The sequence below is a fragment of the Mustelus asterias genome, chromosome 21 (assembly GCF_964213995.1).
Source record: "Mustelus asterias chromosome 21, sMusAst1.hap1.1, whole genome shotgun sequence".
Taxonomy (NCBI): Eukaryota; Metazoa; Chordata; class Chondrichthyes; order Carcharhiniformes; family Triakidae; genus Mustelus; species Mustelus asterias.
Genome location: NC_135821.1, coordinates 8,018,683 through 8,045,697, shown reverse-complemented (window position 1 = coordinate 8,045,697; position 27,015 = coordinate 8,018,683). Strand labels below are relative to the sequence as shown.

The following is a 27,015-nucleotide window of genomic DNA, read 5'->3' as shown; positions in this document are numbered from 1 at the left end:
ATTTTTGCTAAGAGCTTCCATCTCATTTTTCCGAATCTTAACAGATCGTTTAAAAACTTCCAGGATCCAGACTTGGATTGGCATCTTTAGCAGGAAAAAGTCAGTTCTCCCTTGGACCATACCCTCTCCACCATAGATGCACCATAGAAAGCATTCTTTCTGGTTGTTTCACAGCTTGGTATGGGCTCCTGCTCTGCCCAAGACCACAAGGAACTACAAAATGTTGTGAATGTAGCCCAATCCATCACGCAAACCAGCCTCCCATCCATTGACTCTGTCTACACTTCCCGCTGCCTCGGCAAAGCAGCCAGCATAATTAAGAACCCCACGCACCCCAGACATTCTCTCTTCCATCTTCTTCCGTCAGGAAAAAGATACAAAAGTCTGAGGTCACGTACCAACTGACTCAAGAACAGCTTCTTCCCTGCTGCTGTCAGACTTTTGAATGGACCTACATCGCATTAAGTTGATTTTTCTCTATACCCTAGCTACGACTGTAACTGTCTCATTTCAGCCTCTGATCTCCGGGTAAGCGTTCTCCCAAGGCGGCCTTCACGACACACGACAACGCAGAGTCGCTGAGCAGAAACTGATAGCCAAGCTCCGCACACATGAGGACAGCCTCAACCGGGATCTTGGGTTCATGTCACACTATTAGTAACCCCCATGACTTGCCTGGACTTGCAAAATCTCACAAACTTTCCTGTCTGGAAACAATACACATCTTTTTAACTGGTGCCTAATGCTCTCTCCACTCACATTGTCTGTACCTTTAAGACTTGATTAGCTGTAAAGACTCACATTCCAATCATTATTCATGTAAATTGAGTTTGTGTTTTTGTGCCCTGTTTGTGATCAGAACTCCCACCCACCTGACGAAGGAACAGCGTTCCGAAAGCTAGTGGCTTTTGCAACCAAATAAACCTGTTGGACCTTAACCTGGTGTTGTTAGACTTCTTACTGTGTTTACCCCAGTCCAACGCCGGCATCTCCACATCATCATTTCCTTAGAGTCATAGAGGTTTACAGCATGGAAACAGGCTCTTCGGCCCAACTTGTCCATGCTGCCTTTTTTTTAACCTCTAAGCTAATCCCAATTGCCCGCATTTGGCCCATATCCTTCTATACCCATCTTACCCATGTAACTGTCTAAATGCTTTTTAAAAGACAAAATTGTACCCGCCTCTACTACTACATCTGGCAGCTTGTTCCAGACACTCACCACCCTCTGTGTGAAAAAATTGCCCCTCTGGACACTTTTGTATCTCTCACCTTAAACCTATGCCCTCTAGTTTTAGACTCCCCTACCTTTGGGAAAAGATATTGACTATCTAGCTGATCTGTGCCCCTCATTATTTTATAGACCTCTATAAGGTCACCCCTCAGCCTTCTACGCTCCAGAGAAAAAAGTCCCAGTCTATCCAGCCTCTCCTTATAACTCAAACCATCAAGTCCCGGGTGGCATCCTAGTAAATCTTTTCTGCACTCTTTCTAGTTTAATAATATCCTTTCTATAATAGGGTTACCAGAACTGTACACAGTACTCCACAGTATTCCTTCTCAATGAACGGTATGCTTTGTCTGTTTGGAGCGCAAGAAACAATCCTTTTCACTGTATGTTAATACATGTGACAATAATAAATCAAATCAAATCAAATCAAGTCAAATCTCTGTGCTCCAGGTTAAGTTGAATTCCTTCGATTCGATTTTTTGGGAGATATTGTTTACAGACAAACAGACTAAGAGGGGCCAAAACATTGACCATTTTAAGCGGTAGACATAACAAGCAAGGAACATTTGTTAGGGATTCAGTCACTGTTCCTGAGCAAGCTAGGTTGTCCAGAGCAGTCTGTGTATGATATTCATATGGAGAACCTCAAAGGTAACACAGCGTGTGGGGTAACTCCCAGTTATAGAAATGTAGTAGATTTGGACCCCGGATGTTACAGTCAACAACTGACCATTTCTGATGCTGATGTCTTTCTCATAGGAAGAAAAAGACTACGTGACTTTGCATAGATTATCCCATGGATAATCTATGCAAAGATCACATGGAGGAAATTCATGAAAAAGTATACGTGCCAAGAATCTGTTGATGGGTTTTGACCCGAGCATTGTCAAGAAAAGAACAAAGAAAACCATAGCACAAGAACAAGCCTGCTCTGACCATGCTGCCCGGTTGAACTAAAACCCCCTACCCTTCCGGGGACCATATCCCTCTATTCCCATCCTATTCATGTATTTGTCAAGACGCCCCTTAAAAGGTTAGGCTATTTATAGACCATTTCTCACAATCATTGTTGGTCCATCAAGACATAACAGCAATACCCAGCCAGCAGAATTTTCCTTCAAGAAACAGATGCCACCTGCAGATGGTATGTTGGTATTCATTGCAAGAGGACGACAGGAGAAGGATATCTTACTGCAGCCGTTAAGGGACTTGCTGAGACCACACCCAAGTACTGTGTGCATCTTTGATCTCCTTATCTAAGGATATATTTGCTTTTGAGGGAGTGCAGCGAAGGTTCACCAGATTGATTCCTGGGATGCAGGATTGTAGTATAAGGAGAGGTTGAGTTGAGTAGGCCCATAGTCACTGGAATTTAAAAGAATAAGAGGGGTTCTCACTAAATGTATAAAATTCTGACAGGGCTGGACTGACTGGACGCCGGGATGATGTTTCCCCTGGCTGAGGTGCCTAGAATAAGGCTGTGGAGGCCAAGTCACTGAATGTATTTAAGAAATAAGTAGATAGGATTACACTAAAGGCGTCAAGGGGTATGGGGAGAGAGCGGGAGAATGGTGTTGAAATAGAGGTTCAGTAACTATCACATTGAATGGTGGAGCAGGCTCGATGGGCTGAATGGCCTACGATTTTCTATTTAGCATTCTGTCCTATATCTCAGACTGTCTTAATCATCTGATAAAAAAAATTGAAGGGCACAAACCACACATTCTGAAGTCAACAAAATTATACCCGTTGATATTGAATTAATATTCATATTACTCTTTAAAAAGCATCAAATAAACCATTGCTGACACTTTCCACCAAGATCCAGCAATGGTTGTGCGTGCCCCTGATTTGCAGGAGGTTAATGTATTCTTGTTGTTGTTGAGTTGCACTCTGGAGATGGAGTGAGGGACAATGGGGGCGGCGCACGGTGCTGCTGCTTCACAGCGCCAGGGAACAGGGTTCGATTCCTGGCTAGGGTCACTGTCTGTGCGGAATCTGCACGTTCTCCCCGTGTCTGCGTGGGTTTCCTCCGGGAGCTTCGGTTTCCTCCCACAGTCCAAAAGACGTGCCGGTCAGGGTGCATTGACCCAAACAGGCTCCGGAGTGTGGCGACCAGGGGAATTTCACAGTAACTTCATTGCAGTGTTAATGTAAGCCTTACTTGTGACTAATAAATAATACACACTGGGGGGGTGAGTACATTCTGGGGGTGAGTGAATGCACAATGGGGGCTGTAGAAATGTCCCTGACCCTGGGCAGCAGGACCCGGAAGCGGAAGTGGTGCGCCGGGTGAAAGGTCGTTGCCAAGCGGAAGATGGCGGCGGAGCTGTGAGAGAGAGAGACTGGGACTGGGACTGAGATAGCGGGGAAGCCGGGGAGAGGGGAGCCGGGGAGAGCGGGAGCGGAGAGCGGAGACCGCGGCCGGTTGAATTCGGCTCCTTTCGGCCCGGGCAGACGGAGGGAGAGACAGAGCCGCCAGGATGGGCCGCCGCTCAACCAGCTCCACCAAGAGCGGCAAATTCATGAACCCGACCGACCAGGCCCGTGAGTACCGGGGGGAAGCGGGATAGTGAACACCAGGGGCGGGATAGTGGGCACTGGGGGCGGGATAGTGGGCACTGGGAGCGGGATAGTGGGCACTGGGGGCGGGATAGTGGGCACTGGGGGCGGGATAGTGGGCACTGGGGGCGGGATAGTGGGCACTGGGGGTGGGATAGTGGGCACTGGGGGTGGGATAGTGGGCACTGGGAGCGGGTTAGTGGGCACTCGGGGGCGGGATAGTGGGCACTGGGGGCGGGATAGTGGGCGTTCGGGGGCGGTATAGTGGGCACGCGGGGGCGGGATGGTGGGCACTGGGGGAGAATGGGGGCAGGATAGTGGGCACAGGGGGGGCAGTAAAGGAGCATTTGGGGGGGGGGGTTTGCAGGGCATTGGGGGAGCCCCGCCCCCAAACAGTTGCTCCTCCTGAGGGGGAAACGGGGGCAGGGGCTGGAGGCAGAGGGAAGGAGGAGAGGGGGTGGGGATGGGGGAGGAGGGCATGTGTGGGTGCTGGGGGGAGAGGTAGGGATCTGGGGAAATGAGGAACGGGGGGGTGCAACATCATGGAGAGAATTGAGCAAGGATCTGTATTCAAAGATCTGCTTTGGTCTGATTTGGTGTAAAATGAAGCAACCTCACACTGTGACCCATTTTCATTGGAAAGCCAGCTTCTGTCCAGAAACCTCTGCTGGTATCTTTATCCTCACATGGGGATCCCTGTCACACACTGAGCAGAGTAAGAAGTCTCACAACACCAGGTTAAAGTCCAACAGGTTTATTTGGTAGCAAATACCATAAGCTTTCGGAGCGCTGCTCCTTCGTCAGATGGAGTGGAAATCTGCTCTCAAACAGTGCACAGAATCACAGAAATCAAGTTACAGAATACTGATTAGAATGCGAATCCCTACAACCAGCCAGGTCTTAAAGGTACAGACAATGTGGTGGAGGGAGCATTAAACACAGGTTAAAGAGATGTGTATTGTCTCCAGACAGAACAGCTAGTGAGATTCTGCAAGTCCAGGAGGCAAGCTGTGGGGGTTACTGATAATGTGACATAAATCCAACATCTCGGTTTAGGCTGTCCTCATGTGTGCGGAACTTGGCTATCAGTTTCTGCTCAGCGACTCTGCGCTGTTGTGTGTCGTGAAGGCCGCCTTGGAGAACGCTTACCTGAAGATCCAAGGCTGAATGCCCGTGACTGCTGAAGTGCTCCCCCACAGGAAGAGAACAGTCTTGCCTGGTGATTGTCGAGCGGTGTTCATTCATCCGTTGTCGCAGCGTCTGCATGGTTTCCCCAATGTACCATGCCTCGGGACGTCCTTTCCTGCAGCGTATCAGGTAGACAATGTTGGCCGAGTTGCAAGAGTAGGTACCGTGTACCTGGTAGATGGTGTTCTCACGTGAGATGATGGCATCCGTGTCGATGATCCGGCACTTCTTGCAGAGGTTGCTGTGGCAGAGTTGTGTGGTGTTGTGGTCACTGTTCTCCTGAAGGCTGGGTAGTTTGCTGCGGACAATGGTCTGTTTGAGGTTGCGTGGTTGTTTGAAGGCAAGAAGTGGGGATGGCCTTGGCGAGATGTTCATCTGCATCAATGACATGTTGAAGGTTCCGGAGGAGATGCCGTAGCTTCTCCGCTCCGGGGAAGTACTGGACGACGAAGGGTACTCTGTCCACCGTGTCCCGTGTTTGTCTTCTGAGGAGGTCGGTGCGGTTTTTCGCTGTGGCGCGTCGGAACTGTTGATCGATGAGTCGAGCGCCATATCCTGTTCTTATGAGGGCATCTTTCAGCGTCTGGAGGTGTCTGTTGCGATCCTCCTCATCCGAGCAGATCCTGTGTATTCGGAGGGCTTGTCCGTAGGGGATGGCTCTGAGCAGCACATGGAGAGGAGTGGGCCATTCGGACCCTCTAATCTGCTTCGCCATTTGATAAGACGCTGGCTGATCTGATTTGATGCCTGTGTGCCTCTGTCAGTTACACACTCTCCCCTCAGAGTCTGAATGTCGTAGGTTCAATTCACACTCTAGAGATTTGAGCACAAAGTCTAGGCCTGTGCGGTACTGTGGGAGTGCTGTGTTGTTGGAGGTTTTGACTTTTGGATGAGACAACCTGTGGCGTTAACTGCCATCTTTAAGTGGATGTAAAATATAGAATGGCAATGTTAATGAAGAGTAGACACGTGGTTACCAATATTTATCCATCAACCAAAGTCTAAATCACATTGCTGCTTGTGGGATCTTGCTGTGTATTAATTGACAGCTACATGTCTGACAAACAACAGTCACTTCATTTCAAAGAGTGCTTCATTTGCTGTAAAGAGTTTTGGAATGTTCTGAAGTTGTGATTATATAAATGTAAGTTTTTTTTGACCGTTCCTAATTCTAACCCTGATTCACTTTTTTATTAACCAGGCAAGGAGGCCAGGAAGCGGGAACTGAAAAAGGTGAGGAACTTGAGTTCATTTCGAATCTCTGTCTTTGCGTTATTGTTTGGAGTTAGTTTGTCTGGGTATTTTCAATGCAAATCTTCAGATGGTTTGCAGATCATATTCCTTCAAAGCTGTGTGTCTGCGCAGCAACCCGAACATCCCAGGACAGGTTGTAAACAAGTTGCCTTCTTTAAACAGCTGTGCAATTATATTGCCTATAAATTCTATTAACCAAATTAGAGGGGACATTGATTTTGTGCCAAAAGTATGCTTGTATAGCAGCTGGGTGTAGTTTGCATTGTACATGGGGAGATGGTGGCACAGTTTATTTCACTGAACTTAGCAATCCAGAGACCCAAACTAATGCTCTGGTATCACACTGGTACTATTTGAATTAAATTAATAAATATAGAATCTAAAACTAGTCTGAGTAATGGTGGGATTGTTGTAAAAACCCATCTGGTTCACTAATGTCCTTTTAGGGAAGGAAATCTGCCGTCCTTACCCGGTCTGGCCTACATGTGATTCCAGACCCACAGCAATGTGGTTGGCTGTAAACTGCCCTCTGAAATGGCCGAGCAAGCCACTCACTTCAAGGGCAATTAGGGATGTGCAACAAATGCTGGCTTGCCAGCAACACCAACACCCTATGAAAATAAATACAACTGAGAAGAAGGCCATTCAGCCCACCACTCCATGTCAGCATTTTCCCTGCACGCGAGTAAAGATTCTAGTCTAATTTACCATCCCAACACCCATATCCCCTCGACCCTTTCCATCACCATCTGTATTCTAAACTTGAGTGCTGATATAGTTTCTGTTTCAACAAATAAACTTGTGTAAAGATGTTTCTCTGCCCCTCTGCATCTTGTATCTGTTCCCCTCCCATTGGAAATATATTGACTGATAGCTTGGAGGGTAAATGAACTAGCTGGCACAATTTGGATCACAATTCTGCAGTAGGAAGATTAAAGGTTTAGTCCCACAACTATGCTGAGTTGGTGGATTTGAGCTCAGGCAGCAGTTGAGGGCCTCCATCTTCTTGTACTTCGACGGTGGAGAAGATGTAGCCAGTGTCGTCACTCCTGGTTGTTATCCAGTGGTTGCTGCTGGATGGGGACAGAATTCAGACTCAAGTGCCATGTCCTGGAGATACTGACTTTCCACTCTCATATGAAGAGAAGGTGTTTGCAATAAGCCTCAATTTCAGGATTGTTCAGGGAGAAAGAAGAACTCATGGGTTGGCACGCAGGAGAAGGAATGAAAGGGAAGTAATGCCATTCTCGGATGAAGAGAGAAAAAAATTGCAATTGGATGGATTGAGTTTGGAGATGAGGGGAAGATTGTCAGATTTAAGTGTAACTCTGACGAAGGGTCATTCAGATTCAAAACGTTGGCTCTATTCTCTCTCCACAGATGCTGTCAAACTTGCTGAGATTTTCCAGCATTTCCTAATTTTGTTTCAGATTCCAGGATCTACAGTGATTTGCTTTTATCTAGCTATAAGTATAGGTTTGTTGGACCAGTTTCCTCGGTTAAGTTGTCACGGATTTTGTTTTGTTAACTCAGCTTCCCATCGTGCGATTGTCCTCGGTGTAAATTTGCTTTATTGATGGATTTCTGGATAACCTTTGTGTTCACAGAACAAGAAACAGCGAATGATGGTGCGAGCTGCTGTGCTTAAGATGAAAGATCCCAAGCAGATAATTAAAGACATGGAGAAGCTGGATGAAATGGGTAAAGAACCGGAATTGGAATTTTCCAGGATAAAACTTTGTGTTTTTTTTAAAGTCAGAACCAGATGAAGAGATGTTTTGAAACATGCTTGTTTGCCAGTAGATTGTGTCATATTCATGCCCCGGGAATTTGGGATGTGTGTTTTGTTAGAATGTAACCAGTGACTACTTTGTATTGGATGTAATGTGACCAATGGTAACAAGCTGTAGGGGTCAGCTGACCCAGTAAAACATGAAACATTGGCAGCAGAGGAAAACCCATCGTAATTTGGTGTTTGGTTTTAAAGAAGTGGTACGACCATGGCAGAAGATAGGAGTAAACCGGTGGGATTGGGTTGTCCCCCTGTCTTTTCAGGTGCCGAACCATATCGGCAATGGAAGGCAGAGGTGGAAATGTGGACCCTTGTCACCACAATACCGAGAAAAAAAAGCAAAGATATGGCATTAACTTTGTCGCTTCCAATCAGGAACAAGATAAGAAGCAAAGTATTTTCCAATTGGACAGCAGATACCCTGAATAGAGAAGAAGGGCTCCAGCTCCTGCTACAATTCTTAGATGAGTTTTACCAGAAAGATGAGTTCTTGGAGAATTATGAAGAATGGGTGATGTTTGACAGGATTAGGAGACAAGACACCCAGTCCATGGAAGAGTATATCATGGATTTTGATAGGGGCCGTAACAGGCTAATGAAATTTAATTTGGAGATTCCAGATGCAGTACTGGCCTTTAAGTTGATGGACTGTGCATGTCTGTCGCATATGGATACTCTTTTAGTAATGGCTTGGAGTGGCCCAGGGTGAAGCCCCAAGTTTGGAGTAATGATGTTTCTTTATTAAACCCTTTCTTTGATTTACAAGTTGGAGTAAATTTTGTGTATTTTCATTAGCTGCATTTTGAAGAGTTCCTTCTGACGAAACATGTTTGATGTCTTGGTACATAAGACTATATTCTAGTCACAACATTTCCACTAAATCGCTCAATTCTATTTTCCATGTTGCTGTGAACAGTTTGTGAACAGTGTCCTTTCCATATATTCAGCGGTTTTAGCATCTCAAGTGTTCCTGTTTGCTTGTAATTGGAATCCTCAAGATGTTGTTTGTTTCTATCTGATCTGTTCTATTTTGCTTCGTTCTAAGGGGATCCCAAGGATATGTCAGACTTTTGGGCAAGAGATTGGGGGAAATTATTTAGAATGTTGCAGCAGTCTTGTTATCTGATGTGCAGGGTGAATTCTAACCACTGTTAACCTGTGCTGGAATTATATCTGTTCTGCATGCTGTAATTTTTGTCCCCCGCCCCTCCCACAACTCCGGTTTTCTGCAGAATTCAATCCCGTGCAGCAGCCACAACTTAATGAGAAGGTGCTGAAAGACAAGCGGAAAAAGTTACGAGAGACGTTTGAACGAATCCTGCGGCTGTATGAGAAGGAAAATACTGAATTTTATAAGGAGCTGCAGAAACTGGAGAGTGAATATGAGCAGAAAAGGTCACAGCTCTGCCAGTTCTTTGATGCTGTCAAGGTGAGGAATGATTGAATATATCAATAAATATGTGAATTAGGAGCAGGAATAGGCCATTTGGTCACTTGAACCTGCAATATCGTTTGATAAGATCATGGCTGACCTGATTGTGTCCTCGACTCTACTTTCCTGTCTACCCATATGACCTTTGACTCTTGTCAATCAGAAATTTATCTAACTCTAAAAATATTCATCGACCCTGCCTCCACTGCTGTCTGAGGAAGAGAGTTACACAGGCTAGCAACCCCGCTGAGAAAAAAAGATTCTTCTCAAGCCCACCTTACATGGGAGGCTCTTTAATTTTTAAACTGTGTCCCCCTAGTCCCAGTCTCTCCCAATAGGGAGAAAATCCTCTCAGCAGCCACCCTGTCAAATCCCCTTTGTTTCAATAAGATCACCTCTCATTCTTCTAAACTCCAAAGGATACAGGCCCAAGCTGTGCAACCTTTCCTCATAATTCCTTTATCCTGGCCATCAGTTGAGCAAACTTTCTCTGAACTGCTGCGAAATATAATTATATCATTTTTTTTGAGCAGAAGACCAAAACTGTACACGGTACTCCAGATGTGGCCTCACTCGTGCTCTGTACGACAAAGCGAAACTTCCCTACTTTTATATTCCATTCTCCTTGCAACAAACACAAACTTTCTATTTGCCTTCCTAATGACTTGCTGTACCTGCATTCTAACATTTTGTGATTTATGTACCAGGGCGCCCCGATCACGTTGTATTGCAGTGTTCCGTGGTCTTGCTTCCTTTAAATAATATACAGCTTTCCCATTCTTCCTGCCAAAGTCATAGAAATCATAGAAACCCTACAGTGCAGAAGGAGGCCATTCGGCCCATCGAGTCTGCACCGACCACAATCCCACCCAGGCCCTACGCCCATATCCCTACATATTTACCCGCTAATCCCTCTAACCTACAAATCTCAGGACACTAAGGGGCAATTTTAGCATGGCCAATCAACCTAACCTGCACATCTTTGGACTGTGGGAGGAAACCGGAGAACCCGGAGGAAACCCACGCAGACACGAGGAGAATGTGCAGACTCCACACAGACAGTGACCCAAGCCGGGAATCGAACCCAGATCCCTGGAGCTGTGAAGCAGCAGTGCTAACCACTGTGCTACCGTGCCGCCCAAGTATACAAGTTCACATTTTCCCACTTTGTATTGTATCTGTCAAATTTGTGCCTGCTATCTTAAGGAAACTGCAAAGGGATGGAGATAGATTAGGTCCTCCTCACAACCTACTCTCCTACCTATTTTTGTATTGTTAGTATATTTAGCCACCATACATTTGGTCCTCTTATCCAATTCATTGTTGATCCTCACATCATGAGCTCTTACTTTGTGACGGAGTCTTTGTTGTGACACCTTGTCAAATACCCAAGTGCACCACAGCTACAGGTCCCCCTTTACCCATATTGTTTATTACCTCCTCAAAGAACGCTAACAAATTAGTCCAATATGATTTCCCTTTCACAAAACCATGTCGACTCTGTCTGATTGCATAGAGATTTTTAAGTGCCCGCTATAAGCTCCTTAATGAAAGATTCCGGCATTTTCCTGTTTTTATTTCAGATTTCCAGCATCCGCAGTATTTTGCCTTTAATTAGAAATTGTATATTTTTTAAAAGCACATTCTCATGGCAGTGGAATGGTGTTAGTTATAAGGCGGGTGTGTGATATTCCTTAAGAGCATCATTCTGGAGTGGATAGATAGGATACCCGACCTGACACCATCTCTTTAATATCTGATAACAGAAGGCTAGTTTGGCCTTGTGCACCTCCCACTGTAAGTTCACCGGTGTGTTTGGCGGCGTGTAGTAACATAGAAACATAGAAAAACTACAGCACAAACAGGCCCTTCGGCCCACAAGTTGTGCCGAACACATCCCTACCTTCTAGACCTACCTATAACCCTCCATCCTATTAAGCTCCATGTACTCATCCAGGAGTCTCTTAAAAGACTCCATTGAGTTCGCCTCCACCACCCCTGACGTAGTTAAAGAAAAGTTTGAGTTTTGTGTGTTTCAGTCTAGCTTAGAGGGGATTTGGACCAAATTTATCACTAAATTAATGATCTCGCCCACACACCACAGGGTACCTGTTGTGAGAACTTGCTATGCCTGTGCAGCAAGGGTTGGAGCAGGGAACAGAAATATATGGCAAAACCATTTGGCAGAACAGAGCTGTGCCTGAGCTCTGACTACCCTGAAGCAGGCAGGATTCAGGAGACTCCCAAGGCTTTTCATGCATATATAAGAAGGGAATAGTGGATATTGGAATAGTGTAGGTTAGATGGGCTTTAGACTGGTTGGCGCAACATCGAGGGCCGAAGGGCCTGTACTGCGCTGTAATGTTCTATATAGCTAACTGTGCTGTAACTGAGCTGGCGCTATTGACATTACTGAGAGAAAATAACTTTCATTCTAAAAATGAAGGATACTCCCTTCAAGTTTCCAATTTGTTCATCTGTGCACAATCCTTGTTGTCATTCTCCAAATTACAAATTTTGTAAGCTGCATGTTTAAGAACACCAGTGATGGATGTTGCACTTTGTATGTCTAATGGAGCAGATACAATCACTACTCAAACTGCAAAGCATTTGTTTGTTTTGTTAACGCCTATTGAACCGCATTGATAAATAACCCACTGTGGGTGTAATCAGCAAGATCGCCTTACCGACAAGTCCCCAGGGCCTGAGCCCCATCTCTCTCTGAAGAATGTGGTGCTTTGGTCCGAATTTGCAGCCTTTATCTTTCCCTTTGCTTCACGCAAATGATTAATGGCCCAAATATCACTTACAAAGCGCTGCAGTGTCACACAGGGAAGTGCTGGATGAGGCTCCATGTCGGGAGGCAGCACTTTCATGTTGCGTGTTGCTTTTTGTTGGTTGTATTGACTTCCCTTTGAAAGTCCTGATGAACCAACATTTCCACCATCTTCTGCAATAAGGGATAATGTTCTGAAATTGGAGAGGTGGATTCCAAATAGGGCTCTTGCTGAACTGGAGCCTGCCCCGTAGTGAGACTGCCTGTTACAATTGCTGCCAGATGTTTCATAATTCCAGATGTATTTCATGAAGAGCAGGAGGTACACAAAGTCAATTTTGCTCGAGTTTCCCCTCCAGCCTGGAGATTGAAGTGCTTTTGGTTCAAGGCAGATATGAACAGACTTGGTGTTTTAAAGAAGGAGCTGTGATGGAATTAGGATGAATACAGCTCACAGCTTTCTGTAGAAAGACCCTGGTGAAAGCATTCAAGACTGAGGGAGAATTGAGAGCAGAGTCGTATCAAACATTCAAAGCAAACATTTCTTCAAACCTGCTATGAAGTGACATGAAATGGGAGCTTTTTAAACAACAGTGGGATGAAACGGCAGTAATGCGTTTTTTTTAAAGTTGAGTGAAAATTTTCATTAAACCAGAATTGAAATGTTCTTTCTGTGTGAGAAAAGGGTGAGTAGGCTTGTAAATTCCCTTGTGTTCAGAGTGTCTAATACCCCCGCCCCCCGGCTTTGGGAGCGTTTTCTAATATCAGGCTCCTGGGGTCAGTATGTCCTATTTGCTGTTTCACTCGCAATGTTCTCTGATGAGAAAAGATTGCAATGCAACTAGCAACTCTCAAGACTCACCAAATCCCCACTGCCATCAGATATTTATAATTCCAAAGTAAGAAGTCTCACAACACCAGGTTAAAGTCCAACAGGTTTATTTGGTATCATGAGCTTTCGGAGCGCTGCTCCGAAAGCTCATGATACCAAATAAACCTGTTGGACTCTAACCTGGTGTTGTGAGACTTCTTACTGTGCCCACCCCAGTCCAACGCCGGCTTCTCCACATTCTAATTCCCAGTGCAGTTGCTAGCAGGGATATTTCATGCTAACCTTTGTCTCCTTTGTAGTAACATATCTACTAAAGACATTCACTTCCAAGTGAAGAACATCTTGCCGTAGGAAGCCAAGGACCATAGTTATCTGTGCTGCTTTCAAATTGCATGTTTGAAAAGAGAGTTTGTTCATTGCTGCAGTGTAAGCATGTGGCCATTTTCCGTCTTTATACAGAATGCTCAACATGTGGAGGTGGAGAGTATTCCACTGCCAGACATGCCTCATGCGCCATCAAACATCATGATTCAGGATATCCCCCTCCCTGGAGCTCAGCCTCCCTCAATATTGAAAAAGACATCAGCTTATGGGTGAGCAGCAATTCATTTGTATCTGAAGCCTCTTGGGTACGTACATAGACAGTGAATGTTCAAACGCAAAGGATGGATGGGTCTTGGGTGGAGGGGTAAGCACCACTCGAGCTATTTTACTGATTCTGAGGGCGGCACGGTAGCACAGTGGTTAGCACCGCTGTTAATCTCACAGCGCCAGGGACCCAGTTTCGATTCCCGGCTTGAGTCACTGTCTGTGCGGGTGGAATCTGCACGTTCTCCCCGTGTCTGCGTGGGTTTCCTCCGGGAGCCCCGGTTTCCTCCCACATTCTGAAAGACGCGCTGGTTTGGTGCATTGACCCGAACAGGCGCCGGACTGTGGCGACTAGGGGAATTTCACAGTAACTTCATTGCAGTGTGACTAATAAATAAACTTTAACTTAAAAAAATTATCCTCTGTGGTGTTGTGGCCTATCCAAACCGAAAGAAATTGGCTTGTTGGTCAGCGAGGGTATCGACACAGATAAGTAGCTGTAACATTTTCAAGCTTATCAGTTGGAATTTGGGAAGACAATAGCAATGAATAGACTTACACACAGTCAGGCAGTGGCTGTTTCTTCCACTCTAGATTTTATTAAATGCACAGTGGAGCAGTTGTGCATTTTTTATATTTTGCTAGTCAATCTCTGGTCACATTACACATGGAATCAAGACAGCATTACAGGCTGAAGAATAATTGGACCGGGGCAAGCAGATATAATTCAGTCCCTATCTTAAAGATATACAATCCATCTTTATTTTGGGGGTTTTTAATACAATTTCTTGCTCATGATCATACCCTGATGTGTCCACCTGAGGGCAGGTGAAATTATAGCATGGCAAGTTTACAAGGGCAGTTTCCATTAGAATCATAGAATCCCTACAGTACAGAAGGAGGCCATTCGGCCCATCGAGTCTGCACCGACCACAATCCCACCCAGGCCCTATCTGTTCATCTAGCAGAAGGAATTCTTCAGTTGCAAGCAATAAAAAGAACTTGCTTCAGAAACTAAATCAAAGAAAAAGGTTTAATGAAGAAACTTCATTACTCCAACACTTGAGGCCACACCCTGGGCCATACAAGCTCCCCACAATTCCCATCTGCTGCTTATTTATGGTGGGTCAGCTGACCACAATGTAACCCATTGGTTACATTCTAACAGATCCAATATTATCATTGATCACATTCTTAACACGATCCGCGTAACCCCACGTATTTACCCTGCTCATCCCCCGACACCTTGGAGGCAATTTAGCATGGCCAATCCCACCTGACCCGCACATCTTTGGACTGTGGGAGGAAACCGGAGCACCCGGAGGAAACCCACGCAGACACGGGGAGAATGTACAATCTCTACACAGGCAGTGACCCAAGTCGGGAATCGAACCTAGGTCCCTGGAACTGTGAGGCAGCAGTGCTAACCACTGTGCTGCCCCTAAATCTAATTCTGAATGTAGACAGCAGTTTGTATTGGGAACAGTAATGGAAAGTGTGTGCAGACTTAAGATTTTTAATATTACTTCAACAACACAACCAGACATTTAGATTGAGTTTTATCTTCCTAAATGAGGGGTGTGTCTCGTTAAGATGTATCATGTTGGTTTAAGTACTGGGATTATTTATGTGTTGGGGCAGTTTGAGTAATACTTTAATACGGATCTTTGTTTGAAAAGAAATCCACAATATCAATTCTTCCCTGCAGGCCACCCTCTAAACCTGTTACACTAATGCCCCCTCCTTCACATGGAGTTCCTCGATTACCACCTGGTAAGAAGCCCCCTGGCCCACCCCCAGGGCCACCTCCGCCTCAGGTATTAGCTCTTTATGCAAGAAGGATGGGCCCCCCTCCAGGCTTACCTCTGAAGGGAAAGGATGAAGATAATGTTTATGATCCTGAAACTGGTAAGGCATCTTCACAGGCGTTGCTGTGTGTTTCCCAGTTTTCTTATAGTGCTCTGTGTGTTAGTATCACCCTGTGAATATAGTTCCACAGTTGATGTGGAGTGTCGTATACTCTATCCTAATCTCGACCTTTTGCCTCTTTAGCGATTCAGGATATGCAAGAAGAGGATGAGGAGGACAGTGGTGATGATGATTACCCTGAAGACATGGAGCAGGATCAGGATGGAAATCGAGACGACCAGGATGAAGACAGCGAAGACTCGAAAGACAAAGACAGTGATGATGACGACGATGATTTTCGGCATCGAGATGAAGATGATGAAAGTTTGCGGCTGGACGATGATAAACCGGGTACGTTCTCCGTCTATTTGGTTGTTTTTCAACGTGATTCAGTCACCCATCCGTCTGCTTTTTATTCCTTTCCTTCATACGTGTGAAAGTGAGAGAGCTGGAGCACGATGCAAGCGAGATCACACCTGGAGCACTGTGTGCAGTTTGAGTCTCCTTGCCTAAGAAAGGATGTGCTTGACATAGAGGGACTACAGCGAAGGTTCACCAGACTGACTGATTCATGGAATGGCAGGATTGTTGTATGAGGAGAGATTGGGTCGACTAGGCCTGTATTCACTGGAGTTTAGGAGAATAAGAGGGGATCTCAAATTCTGACAAGGCTGAACAGACAGGATGGAGGGATGATGTTGCCTTTAGCACAGTCTCAGGATACAGGGTAGGCCACTTAGCACTGAGATAAGGAGAGATTTCTTCACTCAGAGGTTGGTGAACCTGTGGAATTCCTGTGGAGAGGGTGGGAGTTGAGATAGAGGATCAGCCATGATCATATGACCGATGGAGCAGATTTGAGGGGCCGAATGGCCTGGTCCCCTTCATGGTAATGCACGCTGATTTCCAGTATACTGTAGCACCACGCTATCTGGTGATCATGGTTTCAATCTGTAGGCTGGTGTCCGTCCAATATTGTACTTTTTACTGCTTGTGTGAACGCGATTCCAATCAACTTCTGCTGATGCAGACTCCAGACGTGGTGCTTTACAGATCGCGCGAATGTGCTGACGGTCTTTCTGACCAGGTTGCTAACGCCTAAATGTAAATGAATCTATAACAATGAGAATGATTGGCTTATGGAAAGCTAAGCTGTGCTTTTTGTTGCATCGCTATTTACTGGGACATTGAAATGCTTTGGCTGAGCGTGTATTGTCTTCCCACAGGCCGCATTGTCCGCTTTGCAGACGTGCAGGACAAACACAAGAAAAAGAGGAAGAATCTGAAGGAGCTCACTCCTCTGCAAGCGATGATGCTTCGAATGGCAGGTGAGTAATCGGACAGGCCCTCGACTTCCATCGGAGGCAGCTCGGACCCACATGGAGATAGTAACCGATCTGTAAGTGGTAAGGCTGCAGGGACCGTGGCATTTCATGTTGGAATACAGTAGATGGTTATGTACAGATAGTCATGGATAAAGGGTCTAGTCTTCCAGAAGATTACAAAAACGCTGTACGGCTGGCGCTCCATATGTATTCCTCTAATCCTGACCCCCAGAGATTCCTGAACTTTAATCATTCCACAGTAAGAAGTCTCACAACACCAGGTTAAAGTCCAACAGGTTCATTTGGTAGCACAAGCTTTCGGAGTGCCGTTCCTTCATCAGGTGAGTCCTGATGGCTTATGGAAAGCATGTTCCATCATTGGCAGTCAATTGCAAAGACCCTAAGCTCTGGAATTCCTTCCTTAAACCTCTTCTGCCTATTTTTCCTCCTTGAAGGTACTCCTTAAAACCCACCTGTTTGACTAAGCTTTTGACACCTGCCCCAATATCTCCTTGGGTATCTTGGTGTCAAAGTTTGTTTGACAATATTCCAGTGAAGTGCTTTTTAAAATGTTTCATTTTGTTAAAGATGCTTTATAAATATATGTTGCTGAATTGTCTAGCCCAAGCCAAGTTTAATCTGCAGCGTTTGCTGTGTTGGCTGGCAGGACAGTTAGACAGTATTAACCTGGAAAATAGTAAAGAATTGCAAATAGCAAGTTTTTAAAAAATTTTAAAACAGAGTAGATCGACCGTTCCAGCTGTCGAGTGTGTCCATATCCACAGGATTTTAAAACATTGGCAGAAGATCTAGAAGCGGAGAGGAGGACATATCTTTCTCTCTGGGAGATGTCAGGACCTGGAACACTTTACCTGCAAAGGTGGTGGAAGTTGATTCCCCTAAACCATTTTAAAAGGGAGTGGGACAGATAATCAAAGATGAGAAACTTAACAGGATTACAGGCAAAAAATGAAGGTGTGGGAAGGTGCAGGACTGTTCTTGCAAAGAGTCCGCACAGATAGAACTGGAAGAATAATCTCCTGTGCTTTAGATTTATGATATTTCATCAAATTAAAATCTGTAATGATTTAAATGGGAGCTAATAAATGTCATTAGAAATGGCCTTGGATCCTCAGATTACAGTAGAGTAAAATCAGCTGCTGTTCAGCATCCAGAAACTGGCTAAAAATGGAATACATGTGAAGATTGGTTAAAGCGATATTCGCACTCAGTCTCCTGGCCATGGTGCAGCAGCTGTAACTCACTACCGAGGCTCACGTCCAGAATGGCCAGCTGTACCAGATGCCAAAGCCTTTCCAGCAGTTGTGTAATTGTATAGCAGTGATAATTAGTATCTTCAGGAAGGAACTAGGTGGGAGGAGGTGAGGGACAGGTGGTGAAAGTGTGTCGGAGACAACAAATCGTCCTGAGCTAGAACCCGGGTTTGATTCTGGCCTTGGGTCACTGTCTGCGTGGAGTCTACACATTCTCCCCGTGTCTGCGTGGGTTTCCTCCGGGTGCTCTGGTTTCCTCCCACAGTCCGAAAGATGTGCGGGTTAGGTGGATTGGCCATGCTAAATTAGTGTCGGGGACTAGCTAGGGTAAATATGTGGGGTTGTGGGGATAGGGCCTGGATGGGATTGTGGTCGGTGCAGACTCGATGGGCCAAATGGCCTCCTCCTGCACTGTAGGGATTCTATGATTCGAGCTGTCCGGGGATCCTGTCCTGGTGCCGGGGATCTAGACATGGTGCTGACAGTTGGAGCCGTGGGTGCTGAATTTCGAGGTGTTCTCCCTGTAATATTGGCAGGAGGTTAGCTGAATCCCCGATAAATTGTTTTAAAAAGTCGTGTATGCTGTTTCCTGGATTCTGTGGCCCTTTTTCTAAAGTTATGATGGGACTGGAGGTACAGAATTTCAGAGTGACGATGTTTCACACCAGCAGAAAAACACCAGGCATCGACGAGGATAATAAATCTGATAATGTGTCTGGTCAGCAATATTCAAACACGCTGATGGTTTTCTGTGATTTTAAAAAAATAATAAAATTCCCCTTGTGGCAATTGGCACACTGAGTTTGATTTTTCTTTCCTGGGTTGTTGTGCTGATGAATTATGTGGGGACAGCCGCTTTGTTCCTGTAAGATGGATCAGTGATTGGCCTGCTTTCAGGCCAATGTTGGTTCTATGGTAGTAAATCCACAATTTTTATTTGTTCAGTGTTTGTAGAGAGCTCTGTGTGCTGGATGTCAAATTAAATTAATACTGTACCTCCTAATAGGTCAGGATTTCCCCGAGGACGAAGAGGAGGAGGAGGAGGAAGCCCATACCGAGGGAGGTGCAGACGAGGAAAAGATGGAAACAGAAGAGCAGAGTCGGGAAAAGCGACAACGGGAGGAGTTGCGGCCAGAGGGACCGCAGGTTCCACCACCGACTCAGATGCCCCCTAGGGCGCCAATGCAAGCCCCGCCAATGCCTGGGCCCCCACCACTTGGACCTCCTCCTGCACCTCCACTGAGACCTCCAGGACCACCCTCTGGCCTGCCACCAGGACCACCTCCAGGTAAGAAACAGAATAGTCACCCAATACCAATTTGTGTGACTATGGAAATTGTCACAATTCAGGTCAGAAACTCCACAGTGTTCAACTCCACAGTGTTCTATAGAGCCTGCCTGGATCATAAGTTTTGCATTTTGAATTCGGCTAGGATAAGCATGATAGGTTTCACTTCAGGTATGATTCAAATAACCCACTAGAGAGCTTTTATCAAACAAAGGGTGGCACAGTGGTTAGCACTGCTGCCTCACAGTGCCAGGATCCAGGGTTCGATTCCCGGCTTGGGTCACTGTCTGTGTGGAGTCTGCACGTTTTCCCCGTGTCTGCGTGGGTTTCCTCCGGGTGCTCTGGTTTCCTCCCACACTCCAAAGATGTGTGGGTTAGGTACGTTGGCCATGTCAAATTGTCCTTTAGTGTCCCGGGATGCGTAGGTTAGAGGGATTAGCGGGATAAATATGTGGGGTTACAGGGATAGGGCCTGGATGGGATTGTGGTCGGTGCAGACTCGATGGGCCAAATGGCCGCCTCCTGCACTGTAGGGATTCCATGATTCTAAAGTTTAATTAAGAATATAGTTAACATGTATGGAAAGAAATTTAGCAAAAACTTTAATTAATTACCAACAAAAACAAAACAACCACGATAATGTATAACCCTTAAATACATCTAAAATGTTCAGATCAAACCAAAACCTTCCAGAGATAAAACCCTTTAAACAAGTTCAGCACAGCAAAGTCTGATGCTCACATGATACTGAAATTGAGTCCTTTGGTTGGAGAATTGAAAACTCTGTCTTGTAAGTTCTAGTCGTCCTCTTGACACCACCCAGAAGAGTTTGAAGTTGGAACAGCTTCCCAGAACCCCAGGTAGACTCTGATCAAGCCACCAACAGCAGATTTTCTACTGCAGGAAGGCAAGAAGCCTTGCTTTCAGCTAACCAGCAGAACTTCCAAAATCCAGGGAGAGAGAGAGACACTGCTTTCAGACAGTGTAAACAGCCCAGCAACATTGACATCAGCTAAGGCTGTGAGCTAGAGAGAACATGATTTTTTAAAAAAACTCTTAAAGATACACCAATGTCACAAAATGATGTTACTAATAAACTGTACACTTGAAGGGAATTGTGTTAAAATAACACAAAAGATTGTGATCAGTTTGCACCTTCTGCTGTGGGAGATTTTATTGAAGTTGTTGAGTCCAGCTATTTTGAACTGAATGATTGTACAGTTTAAATGCTTGAATTGGTGTTGAAGCGGGGAAGATTTTTAAGTTGGCAGAAGTTCCCTCTTTAAGCATTGTGGAGTTGAGTCTTTAATCTGCCCTCAGTTGACTGGTGTGGAAGTAGGGCAGTTGGGGATGGGCAATAAATTCTGGCCCAGCCAGCATCACCCCCACCCCGTGAATGAATTATAAATTAGTGACACAGTTTGTGTGGTAAATTAATACGTTTTAAACCAATAATTGCCAGAACACAGGATAGAGTGGATGTAGAGAGGATGTTTCCATTAGTAGGAAAAACTAGAACCAGAGGGCACAACCTCAGGCTAAAGGGACGATCCTTTAAAACAGAGATGAGGAGGAGTTTCTTCAGCCAGAGAGTGGTGAATCTGTGGAACTCTTTGCCGCAGAAGGCTGTGGAGGCCAAGTCATTGAGTGTCTTTAAGACAGAGATAGATAGGTTCTTGATTAATAAGGGGATCAGGGGTCATGGGGAAAAGGCAGGAGAATGGGGATGAGAAAAATATCAGCCATGATTGAATGGCAGAGCAGACTCGATGGGCCGAGTGGCCTAATTCTGCTCCGAGGTTTTATGATTTTATAGTCTCTCTGCTGTTCAAGGAGGACTTGGCATTTGATGTCGAATATTTGTCACAGACATGTCGTGGCCAGGCTGCAGAGTACTGGATTTGTTGAAGGAAAACTGTTTTTGGAGCAAATTCTTGTTGCTTCCATGGGAAAAGGAAGAGAAAAAGATTTTTGTCTGGAATTTGTTGGAAATGCAGTTTGTAATTGGTTTCCCAGTTAGTTCCCCTGTGAAATCTCCTCGAAATTTGCCCGTCTTGTGTTGAAGCAATTAGTGTGGCAGTGTTCGGGTCGTTGTGGGATATTCTAACTTTTTGTATCTTTCTATTGGAGAAAGGAGATTCAGCCGATCTCTACCACAGAGCGGGTTTATTACTGCGATTGGTTTTTCCTGTCTGATTGTAATCGTATGCTGTTAATTCCAGGTGCGCCTCCATTCATTCGACCACCGGGGCTACCTGGCATCAGAGGACCGATCCCGCGATTGCTTCCTCCTGGACCACCGCCTGGGAGACCTCCAGGCCCACCACCTGGACCCCCACCTGGCCTTCCTCCAGGCCCACCACCCCGCGGACCCCCTCCCCGATTACCACCGCCAGCTCCCCCAGGTAAGATAGAATCTGTTACATGATATCTACTCTGTTTACATAAACAGTAGTCACAACACTCTAACGGTGTGTGTGAGTGGGAGTGTGCGCGAGGGAGTGGGAGTGTGCGCGAGGGAGTGGGAGTGTGCGCGAGGGAGTGGGAGTGTGCGCGAGGGAGTGGGAGTGTGCGCGAGCGTAACACTACCCATTTAACACAGCGCAACATACCGCATTCTTTAACTGCTGCCCTCCCCTAACAATCAGGAGTCCAGTGGGGGCAGGGTTTATTTTTTCATTTACAATTAAGTATAAAATAGCTTCATGGGCCAAATTGCCTCTTTCTGCACTAAAGTTTAAAGTTTATTTATTAGTGTCACAAGTAGCCTTACATTAACACTGCAGTGAAGTTACTGTGAAAATCCCCTAGTCGCCACACTCCGACGCCTGTTAGGGAATTCTATGATCTTTGGAAGCCAATCGGCTAATAATCTTCAACATTGTTAAACTGACAAGAAAGGAAAATATTCCTGCAAAGACAATATTAGTGTGCAGAGTGGAAAGGACCAATGTGATAAGCGTGCATTTAAACCTCTGTGGAGCCAGAAGTTATAAATACATCTCTGACATTGTGACTTGCATATTTTTAAAAGCTCTGTAAGCTTTGAAACTGTTTTTAGTCATTCAGGGAACACGGGCTTTGCTGGATCGCTCAGCATTTACTGCCCATCCATATTTGCCCTTGAGAAGGTGGTGATGAACTGCCTTCTTGAACCGCTGCAGTCCCTGTGGTGTTGGTACACCTACAGTGCTTGGCTTGAATAGTTCACTGGATCATTTCAGAGGGCATTTAAGAGTCAACCACATTGCTGTGGATCTGGAGTCAACGCTTCCTCAGTGCTGTGCTGAACTATCTGCCTTGATTTTTGTACAGTAAAAAGGTTTATTTGGTAGCACAAGCTTTCAGAGTGTTGCTCCTTCCTCAGGTGAGTGAAGAGCTGTGTTCACAAACAGAGCATGTATAGACACAAACTCAATTTACAAGATAATGGTTGGAATGCGAGTCTTTACAGGTAATCAAGTCTTTACAGGTGCAGATAATGTGAGTGGAGAGAGGGTTAAGCACAGGTTAAAGAGATATGTATTGTCTCCAGCCAGGACAGTTAGTGAGATTTTGCAAGCCTTACTGTGCTTACCCCAATCCAATGCTGGCATCTCCACATCTTGATTTTTGTAGCCAGGGCCTGGAGTGGACTTGATCAGAAATGTGAGAGTCAGAGATGAGAGGGAGAGAGAGCGCTGAGCCCTGGCTGACCTGTGTGAAACTTGGGCTGAATTTTAAGAATTCCCAAAATATGTGGAAACACTAATCCCTTGGGAAATATGCTGGGTGATGTAATCCTTTGGGAAATATACTGTCTTCCAAAGGCCAGACTTAATTTATTTTTTTGAAACCTCGGTGATATTAATTACACCTGTCTCATGAAATCTTGCTGAAATTGCTGACTCGCTAAACCCTGCAATTTATCAGGTGCATTTTGGAAATGACACCCTGACTGATGATCATCTGTTACTAATAAACAGAGCTAGACATTTGTGAAATGCTCCGTGAACAGAAACTGTCCTGTGAATCAAATAGAAGACAGGGTTTTACACATGAAAGGGGTCCCGGGTTAGAACATTTTTAGTATAATTTTTAGTTCTGATTTTAAAATTCCATGAATGAACCTTGTGCATGGTTTTCTTATAGAGATGATATTAGTTAAGTGAGAAAAAAAATGTTTATTTATTAGTCACAAGTAAGGCTTACATTAACACTGCAATGAAGTTACTGTGAAATTCCCCTAGTTGTCACACTGCGGTGCCTGTTCGGGTCAATGCACCTAACCAGCACGTCTTTCAGAATGTGGGAGGAAACCGGAGCACCCGGAGGAAACCCACGCAGGCATCGTGCAAACTCCACACAGACAGTGACCCAAGCTGGGAATCGAACCCGGGTCCCTGGTGCTGTGAAGCAGCAGTGCTAACCACTGTGCCACCGTGAAAGAATCAGATACGTTTGTTCTGTACAGCATGAAGGAAAGAAGTGATTATTCAGGACTGTTCTGAAACTCTGCTCTTCAAACCTAACCAATGGGCTTTCTTCCCAGGTATCCCACCACCTCGACCAGGCATGATACGTCCACCAATGGCTCCTCCACTGGGGCCTGCGCCACCAGGATTGTTCCCTCCAGCTCCCGTGCCGAATCCTGGTGTCCTCAGCGCTCCACCAAATCTCATCCAGCGCCCAAAAATGGACGAGAACGTGACCACCATCGAGAAGAAAGCCATCGCCACCATCAGTGCAAAGCCCCAAATCACCAACCCCAAGGCAGAGATTACCCGCTTTGTACCCACCGCACTGCGGGTCAAACGTGAAAGCAAGAATCAGGCACCGGTGAAGAAGGGCGAGGAAGAGATTGTTGCCCCAATGAAGCCGATACCTAAAGCCACCCCTGCCGTCTCTATCCAAACGAAGGACGATATCTATGAATCTTTCATGAAAGAAATGGAAGGACTTTTATAACTAACCTGGACTCGTGCTCGCTCCCTGACCTTGACTACCAACTGCTTGGCATTTGTTTGACATTTGTGTATATTCATTTCCAAGTCTGCTTTGTAGTTTTTTAAAAAAACACTTGTGAAATCTGAATGCTTGTGTGATGTACTGACGGGACGAACATTATACACGCGGTATAGCTCAACCTGATATCCTGTTACGGTGGAAGTTTTGTAGCTGAGAATAGACCCTCACTCGTGAGTTTAGAAATACTGCGCCTGAAGGTGAGACTTCAAACCCACTCAACAGTTTTGAATTAGGGAGGAGAAGGGAATATTGCATGTCAACATATATATATATACAGATGTTGGTTTTGATCTCAAAATGCTCTTCCATTCACAGCGTTGTTTAAGTGGACATTGTGCAAGTATTTCATGCATTTTCCTTTTACACATTATGGAAACTCTGGTGACAATGTGAGTTAATCCAGTAGTTCGTGGACCGGAACAGTAAAGCAGTGCAAATATAAACATGTTCATTGTGGTGCATTATTGTTCTTCTGTTTGATCCCTTGGGTTTTGTTTGAATATTATACATGATGAAGTAAACGGAATTGGTCCAATGATGGTAGCTCTCACTTTTATTTGCATCTGAAATAATGTTTGCTCGCAAGTGAAGAAGTCTCAATTTCTTTGTAATCTGTGAATTAACTCTTTTCTGTCGAAGTAGCCCTGTACAAATATAACACTTATAACTTCTCAAATGTTTTAATTCCACCTCAACAATCTGTGACTAGCTAGAATATTCTAGATTGATAATGTAGATTGATATTTGCATAATTGAGGTATATTTTCAACAAAGGCAGCAATATTAGAGTAAAATACAATGCCAACAACCTGCGGATGTCCCATAGTGCTTTGTAATCAATTATATGGGTGCACGGTGGTTAGCGCTGCTGCCTCACAGCGCCAGGGACCCAGGTTCAATTCCTGGCCTGGGTCACTGTCTGTGTGGAGTTTACACAGTAAGAAGTTTAACAACACCAGGTTAAAGTCCAACAGGTTTATTTGGTAGCAAAAGCCACACAAGCTTTCGAGCCCCTGAGCCCCTCTGAGCCCCTGAAGAAGGGGCTCAGAGCCTCGAAAGCTTGTGTGGCTTTTGCTACCAAATAAACCTGTTGGACTTTAACCTGGTGTTGTTAAACTTCTTACTGTGTTTACCCCAGTCCAACGCCGGCATCTCCACATCATGTGTGGAGTTTGCCCGTTCTCCCGGTGTCTGCGTGGGTTTCCTCCGGGTGCTCCACTTTCCTCCCACAGTCCAAAAGACGTGCTGGTTAGGTGCATTGGCCATGCTAAATTCTCCCTCGGTGTACCCGAACAGGCGCTGGAGTGTGGTGACTAGGGGATTTTCACAGTAACTTAATTTGCAGTGTTAATGTAAGCCTACTTATGACAATAATAAAATAAACTTAAACTTATTCCATCTCCCTGGCACTGCACTCAACCCTGGACACCTAGATAACAAGGACACCTATGTCAGACTCCTATTCATAGACTACAGCTCAGCCTTCAACACCATTATTCCTACAAAACTCACCTCCAAACTCCGTGGCCTGGGCCTCAGCACCTCCCTCTGCGACTGGATCCTGAACTTCCTAACCCACAGACCACAATCAGTAAGGATAGGCAACAACTCCTCCACGATCATCCTCAACACCGGTGCCCCACAAGGCTGTGTTCTCAGTCCCCCACTATACTCCTTATACACCTATGACTGTGTGGCCAAATTATCCTCCAATTCGATTTTCAAGTTTGCTGATGACACCACTGTAGTGGGTCGGATCTCAAACAATGATGAGACAGAGTACAGGAATGAGATAGAGAATCTGGTGAACTGGTGCGGCAACAATAATCTCTCAATGTCAACAAAACGAAGAAGATAGTCATTGACTTCAGGAAGCATAAAGGAGAACATGCCCCTGTCTACATCAACGGGGACGAAGTAAAAGTGGTTGAAAGCTTCAAGTTTTTAGGTGTCCAGAGCACCAACAAGCTGTTCTTGTCCCTTCATGCTGATGCTATAGTTAAGAGAGCCCACCAACGCCTCTACTTTCTCAGAAGACGAAGGAAATTTGGCATATCAGCTATGTCTCTCACCAACTTATACAGACGCACCATAGAAAGCATTCTTTCTGGTTGTATCAGAGCTTGGTATGGCTCCTGCACTGCCCAAGACCGCAAGAAATTACAAAGGGTTGTGAACGAAGCCCAGTCAATCATTCAAACCAGCCTCCCACCCACTGACACTGTCTATACTTCCCGCTGCCTCGGAAAAGCAGCCAGCATAATCAAGGCACCCCGGACATCCTCTCTTCCACTTCCATAGGGTAAAAGATACAAAAGTCTGAGATCACGTACCAACCGACTCAAGAACAGCTTCTTCCCTGCTGCCATCAGCCTTTTGAGTGGACCTACCTCACATTAAGTTGATCTTTCTCTACATCCTAGCTATGACAGTAACAGTACATTTCTGCCCTCTTCTTTCCTTCTATGTACAGTATGCTATGTCTGTGTAGTGTGCAAGAAACAATACTTTTTACTGTACACTAATACATGTGACAAATCAAAGGAGGAGAGAGTAGA

At 45.3% G+C, this 27,015-nt stretch overlaps 1 protein-coding gene across 2 annotated transcripts; it reads left to right on the top strand.

Annotated features, from left to right (window-relative positions):
- The first annotated feature begins 3,510 nt into the window (after positions 1-3,510).
- On the top strand, positions 3,511-25,255 carry wbp11 (WW domain binding protein 11). Of its 2 annotated transcripts, XM_078237339.1 has the most exons (12): positions 3,530-3,602; positions 3,641-3,778; positions 6,183-6,214; positions 7,843-7,936; positions 9,260-9,456; positions 13,527-13,660; positions 15,364-15,563; positions 15,708-15,914; positions 16,790-16,891; positions 19,169-19,450; positions 21,673-21,855; positions 23,982-25,125. In XM_078237339.1, exons 2-12 carry the CDS (start codon positions 3,715-3,717, stop codon positions 24,395-24,397), a joined length of 1,911 nt encoding a protein of 636 aa, XP_078093465.1. In that variant the 5' UTR covers positions 3,530-3,602; positions 3,641-3,714; the 3' UTR covers positions 24,398-25,125. The 2 variants fall into 2 exon arrangements, with proteins under 2 accessions (XP_078093464.1, XP_078093465.1); XM_078237338.1 differs by having other exon boundaries at positions 3,511-3,778; positions 23,982-25,255.
- The last annotated feature ends 1,760 nt before the right edge of the window (positions 25,256-27,015 follow it).